Here is a 7,020-nt window from a genome sequence, read left to right on the forward strand (position 1 = left end):
GGATCACTGAGACACAGAGGATCACTGAGGATCACTGAGACACAGAGGATCACTGAGACACAGAGGATCACAGAGACACAGAGGATCACTGAGACACAGAGGATCACTGAGACACAGAGGATCACAGAGACACAGAGGATCACTGAGACACAGAGGATCACTGAGGATCACTGAGACACAGAGGATCACTGAGACACAGAGGATCACTGAGACACAGAGGATCACTGAGGATCACTGAGACACTGAGGATCACTGAGACACAGAGGATCACTGAGACACAGAGGATCACTGAGACACAGAGGATCACTGAGACACAGAGGATCACTGAGACACAGAGGATCACAGAGGATCACTGAAACTGAAGCTTCAGAATCACAGAGAATCAGAGAATCAGGTTTTTTGGCTCGTTCACACAGTTCTAACCCTCCTAAATCCTGCTCTGAGCAGCTGCTCCGCCCTCTCCTGGAAACCACTGAGTAACGTAAAGCCTTACGGCCTGATTTTAATTCATAAAACAGCTTTTTCTTTATTTTTGCCGTAAGAAATAAAGAAAATGATGTCATGTTTGCACTGGAAGTTGTGAAGAAGCTCTTTCTAACCCACTCTGGACACGAGAAAACTATTCGGAGATGGGAACCCCCACGAATATGGACGGGTATTTCGCACACTGATTAGTGTGTCGATAGCATGTCCTTAGCGTGTCGTTAGCGTGTCGTCGTCGTTAGCGCGTCATTAGTGTGTCGTCAGCACGTCGCTAGCGTGTCATTAGCTCGTCGTTAGTGTGTCGTTAGCGCATCGTTAGCGTGTTGTTAGAGTGTCGTCGTTAGTGGGTCATTAGCATTTCGCTAGCGTGTTGCTAGCACGTCGTTAGCACACCGCTAGCGTGTCGTTAGCACATTGTTAGCACGTTGTTAGCACGTTGTTAGCACGTTGCCAGCGCATCGTTAGCGCATTGTTAGCGTGTTGTTAGCGCATTGTTAGCGTGTCGTTAGCACATCGTTAGCACATCGCTGGCGCATCATCAAAGCGTTGTTAGCACGTCGTTAGCGTGTCGTTAGCACATCGTTAGCGCGTCGTTAGCGTGTTGTTAACGCGTCGTTAGCACATCGCTAGCGGGTCGTTAGCGCGTCATTAGCACATCGTTAGCGCGTCACATCGTTAGCGTGTCGTTAGCACATCGTTAGCGCGTCATTAGCACATCGTTAGCGCGTCGCTAGCGCGTGGTTACCTGGCAGGCGTTCCTGGACCGTGCGCTCCATCCTCCGCACTGCGCTCTGCCTGGAGCTGAAGTCGTCGTCTGAAAGGCCGAACTTCAGCGCCGTTTGGGTCACGGTTCGGTCCAGCGCTGCGATCTGGGCGGCGCTGGGAGGAGGCAGCGCTCGCAGCTCGTTCTCCTCCTGCTTCTCCTGGAAACAAACGCCAAAACATCAGCACGGTGACAACGCCAAACCCGGCAGAAGCTGAGGGGCTCACCGTGATGTTCTTCTTGTGGCGTTTCTCCTTGATGTGCTTGTGCGCCCCCTGGACGTTTTCGATGTGAACGGAGCACAGTCGGCACAGGTACTGGTAGTTCGGGTAATCTGGGGACGCCTACACGGGAATCACACGGGAACACACGGGAATCACACGGGAATCACGCGGGAATCACACGGGAATCACACGGGAATCACACAGGAATCACATGTGAATCACACGGGAATCACACAGAAATCACATGTGAATCACACGGGAATCACACAGGAATCACACAGGAATCACATGTGAATCACACGGGAATCACACAGGAATCACATGTGAATCACACGGGAATCACACAGGAATCACACAGGAATCACATGTGAATCACACAGGAATCACACAGGAATCACATGTGAATCACACAGGAATCACACAGGAATCACATGTGAATCACACGGGAATCACACGGGAATCACACGGGAATCACACAGGAATCACACGGGAATCACACGTGAATCACACGGGAACACAGGAGCATGAAGCTCTGGTGGTGACTGACCTTGGCGAGGCGGTGGATGTAGTCCCGGTAGAGTCGCTCCTCCGCCTGTTTCAGACCCAGCTGCTGCTCCGTGAGAGCGCTGTCCACCAGGGGGCGCTCGGAGCTGTGGTTGTGGGCGGAGTCGTGGTCCGGAAGCGACTCGGGTTTGGACTCGGAGCCGCTCCTGATCCGTGACAGTCGTCCTCCACGCGCCCTCCTCCGCTCCTGAAACAAACACGCCGGGACGAAATTATACAGAAGTATAAATTTTAAAATTTCGGGAACTTTATTAATTAACACTCTTAAACTGTTTTTTAAGTGTCTGAATTCTGACTCACTCCCACATTCAGAATTAGCCGTGTATATAAACTGTACTAACAGAGCTACAACAAGAGGTGTCACCAATGGTAATTGTATTGTTCCAATGTTCAGATCGAGCTTTGGGCTGTCTGCGTCTCAGCTGTCGGAGGCTCTGGAATCATTTACCAACAGACAAAAAACTAAAAACAAACAACACCACAGTTAAGATGAAATTAAAACACTACTTACAATCCACTCCACATTGTTCTCATAAATAACAAAAATGATTAACATGTATGATTTCTTCTGTTGTCATGACGTGTGTGTCATGCGTGTCATGTTTTAATATGTACTGTTGCTTTAATGGACAGGTGCTGTAAATTAGCCCTTGTGCTAACGCACTAAAAACACATGTGATGTCCGTAATAAACGAATAAAAAAAAATAAAAAAACACTGTCTACCAGATCATATCAAAGATCTGCAAATTCACACTATCCAGCTCTCCGAAAAAATGGGGAAAAATGGGGGAAGAGTGAATTTTGTTTCTTTTTTCATTTGGCAAATTTGAAAAACAAAAAAGAAAAAAAAAGGTGGAGGAAAAATATAAAAAACAAAGAAAAGTAAAACAAAACAGAAAACTGTCAATACATCTGAAAATATTATTAAAAAAATATATATTATTGAATAAAATACCTAACTCCGATATGTACCAGTTAATCATCAGCTCTGGGAAGTAACACGGGGAGTCCCACAAGGCTCGGTGTGGGACCAACACTCTTCACTCTAAAACAGTGACGTTTCCCGCAGTTATAAAAACTCAGCTCGTTCATGTAAGAACGTGTTCTAGTTGGAACACTCGACCAGGACAGTTAGAGGAAGCAGCACCTACGTCTCATTTAAGAGACATCGGAAACAACGGCTTCTCTGCCAACAAAGGTGTGACCATTAGGAGGCGTTAGACAGGAACATATTTTAAATACCTGCAGGTACAGGTGTGTGAGTGGGCGGGACGAGGGGAGTGGCCTATGAAAGAGAGGCACTTCATGTATTGTGTAGTTGTTGTGCCTGTTTTGTCTGTAATGCACTGCTGTGTGTTGTGGCTCATATGTTTTATATTTTGTATGTTCTTGTCTGGTTTTTTATGGGACTGCGGATGGAAATGAGCCTTGAGCTAAACCCGGCACATTTACAGCACTAGTGTCTGTTCATTAATATGCACTGTCCCATTCAAATACATTAATACATGAAAATGAAAAATGTTAATCTCTGTCCCAATTCAATTCAATTCAAAGAACGTTATTTTCCCCGTGAAGGAACATTTGTGGTCTGGTGCACTCACACATCCAACCAACTATACAAGTAAAAAGATACAACCTTTTTAATATATAATATGATATAAATGAATGAATTAAAGGGATATTTCAGCATTTATGACATGGGGCAGTTTTTATATTTGAAAACTTTAGTGGTGCTAGGCTAGTGCTAGGCTAGTGCATGTCTATGGTATCAGCTAGCCTGCATTAAAAACAGTGTGACCCGCTCCACAGAGCACCTGAGTCACTGATAACACCAGACTAACCATATACATGTCTGTGTCCATAGAGTCATTTAAAATACCTTATATTTGAGCAGCATCAGCTTCGTGGTTGTATAAGCTACGCGGCGGTGGAGTGATCTGAGAGAAAATAGTCCCTCAAAATGTGATCATTCATGTGATGCAGGTCAGTTATATTCCAAACATTAGACATGTATATGGTTAGTCTGGTGTTATCAGTGATTTGCCTCAGGTGCTCTGTGGAGCGGGTCACACTGTTTTTAATGCAGGCTAGCTGATACCATAGACATGCACTAGCCTAGCACTAGCCTAGCGCCATGAAACTCTTCAAACATAAGAACTGCATGAAGTACAAAAACAAATATCTCCAGAAATCAGCAACACTCTGGATAACGAGGAAACCAAATCTGAAAACAGCTGAACAGTCGATCTGCAGCCGTCGACGTTAACGGAGGAAGTGCAGGTGTTGGAGAAAAAATGTAAAACACAAAGAAAAGTAAAACAGAAAATGCAAAAATTGTCAATAAATCTGAAAATATGATTAAAAAAATGTGTTATGGAAAAAAACATAACTCCATAACAGTTAATCGGGATCGTCAGCTCTGGAGTCCCACAAGGCTCGGCTCCATCTCCAGAACTAATCCTTTGATATTCAATGTTGAGTTTGTAAATCTATGATCAAACTGTGCAAACTGAAATAAATCGACCGGGTTTGACCAAATGTGACAAAAACCAGGATAAAAAATAAAAATAAAAAAGCCACAAAAACGATCCATTTGAACGAGTTTTGTAGATTTGGGTAAAGCTGGAGTTTCTGCTCACCTGGACGGGCTCTGCTCTCCCTCGAGGATCATCTCTGATTGGACGAACAGGCTTAGCCCCGCCCCTATGCTGCATTCTGATTGGCTCGTCCATTCTGCCGAAACCTCAGGAAACGCTCTGAAAAGCAGAAGTTAGAACATAAACCTCAGAGTGGCCTGTGAGTCGGCTCTGCTCTGAAGGGACAGTCGTCCAGACGGAGGTTATATCCCTCAGAGGCAGGGCTGTCATTGGTCCAGAGCCGGAGGTGGGCGGGGTCAGTTTCTGTTCTGCAGAAATGCTTCAGTTTCAGTTTTGACTTTCCAGGCGTTCAGCTGAGTCACTTATCTCTGTAGGAGCGCCACACCCAGAGGAACTGAACTTTGTAACCTCCCCCAGCCCGGAGAAACAGCCCCCCTGTGACCAGCAGGAGCGCCACACCCAGAGGAACCTCCCCCAGCCCGGAGAAACAACCCCCTGTGACCAGCAGGAGCGCCACACCCAGAGGAACCTCCCCCAGCCCGGAGAAACAACCCCCTCTGTGACCAGCAGGAGCGCCACACCCAGAGGAACCTCCCCCAGCCCGGAGAAACAACCCCCTCTGTGACCAGCAGGAGCGCCACACCCAGAGGAACCTCCCCCAGCCCGGAGAAACAAGCCCCTCTGTGACCAGCAGGAGCGCCACACCCAGAGGAACCTCCCCCAGCCCGGAGAAACAACCCCCTGTGACCAGCAGGAGCGCCACACCCAGAGGAACCTCCCCCAGCCCGGAGAAACAACCCCCTGTGACCAGCAGGAGCGCCACACCCAGAGGAACCTCCCCCAGCCCGGAGAAACAACCCCCTGTGACCAGCAGGAGCGCCACACCCAGAGGAACCTCCCCCAGTCCAGAGGAACCTCCCCCAGCCCAGAGGAACCTCCCCCAGCCCGGAGAAACAACCCCCAGTGACCAGCAGGAGCGCCACACCCAGAGAAACAGCCCCCAGCCCGGAGAAACAAGCCCCCTGTGGCCAGCAGGGGGCACATGGAGCAGCACTTCTCACATAAAGGTTTAAAGTTACTGCAGAAACTTTATTACAGATATTTACACAGATATGTTTACATGAATCACTCATGATGCTGTTTTTGTTCTGCTGAGAAACTGGAGGATCATTATTAATATAATTATTATCAATATAATTATTATCATCATTATCATTATCAAGGCCACTTTATTTATACTGCGCATTTCGTACACAAGGCAACTCAATGCGCCTTACAAAAGAATATTATCATTATCATTATTATTATTATTAATATTATTAATATTATTAATATTATTAATATTATCATTATCATTATTATGATTATTAGTCAAACAGGACTCTGTTTAGCTCAAAGAGTGTTCTGATGTTAACGAGCCGTCCTTAAAGGGACTATACGGAGTTTCAAAATGACCTGATCCCTGCTGGACTGAGCAGATGTAGAAGAACGATGAAGAACATGAGAATGTGAAGCTGCTTCAGAGTCAGAGTGTTTGAACAGAGAGAGGCCTAAATACGCTTCAGCCTTTTCTGGTTGGATATTTCTGTTGTTACTGTTTGGAAAAGGTGTTGATTTAAATGCATCAGTTACTGAAACTTATTGGCTCATAGTGGTGTCGTTTGTCTTTGTTTATTTTATTTACAGTCAAAATCATGAGTGTTTCTCTCACAGCTTCTCCCTTTCTATAGGAAAACACCGGCTTTATGTCCAATGCTAACTGCTCCATGTAAACCAATGGACGCCGCTAGGCTAGGCTAACCCATAGAAATGAATGAGCGCTAAGCTAACACTCACTCAAGTTTCTCGGCTTTCCGTCATCGAGTTTGAAGCAGCGAAAAAAAACACTGCATTTTTTTCAACATGGTGGTAAAACACAGATGCAATTCAGCGACATAAATGTATAAAAACACTGATAATAAAAACACTGATAATAAAAACAGACATGAACCTTCATACGTCTGTGCGTCCGACCTCCTTCCCTCGTCTTTACATCCTCCCCCGTCTCGAGCGCAGCTGTGAGATTCTGTGAGCTCAGACCGAGCCTCCCGGAGCTCCGGCTGCAGGGCTGTGGTCCGGCTGTGGTCCGGCTGTGGTCCGGCTGTGGTCCGGCTGTGGTCCGGCTGTGGTCCGGCTGTGTGGGACAAACAACAGTGGCTCAGAAATACATGAAGATCTGCATCACTGGCTGCTATGGGCAGAAAAGGAGAGAAACTCATGATGTGGACCCCCTCCTCCCCTGACCTCAGCCCTATTGAGAACCTTTGGAGCCTCAAGCAAAACTTCTATGAGGGTGGGAGGCAGTTTTCATCCAAACAGCAGCTCTGGGAGGTTATTCTAACATCCTGC

The 7,020-nt window shown here is 46.6% G+C and overlaps 1 protein-coding gene across 1 annotated transcript in view; it reads right to left on the bottom strand.

Annotated features, from left to right (window-relative positions):
* tut4 (terminal uridylyl transferase 4) overlaps positions 1-6,726 on the bottom strand; it is a 37,403-nt gene extending 30,677 nt beyond the window's left edge. Inside the window, exons 1-5 of the mRNA XM_079557800.1 lie at positions 6,646-6,726; positions 4,675-4,791; positions 2,018-2,221; positions 1,474-1,590; positions 1,229-1,406 (exon numbers count right to left, since the gene is read on the bottom strand). Of these exons, the coding sequence (XP_079413926.1) occupies positions 1,229-1,406; positions 1,474-1,590; positions 2,018-2,221; positions 4,675-4,767 (592 nt within the window). The 5' untranslated portion in view covers positions 4,768-4,791; positions 6,646-6,726. The remainder of the gene's footprint in view (positions 1-1,228; positions 1,407-1,473; positions 1,591-2,017; positions 2,222-4,674; positions 4,792-6,645) is intronic.
* Between the last annotated feature and the right edge of the window lie 294 nt (positions 6,727-7,020).

Source organism: Gobius niger, assembly GCF_951799975.1.
Source record: "Gobius niger genome assembly, chromosome: 6".
Taxonomy (NCBI): Eukaryota; Metazoa; Chordata; class Actinopteri; order Gobiiformes; family Gobiidae; genus Gobius; species Gobius niger.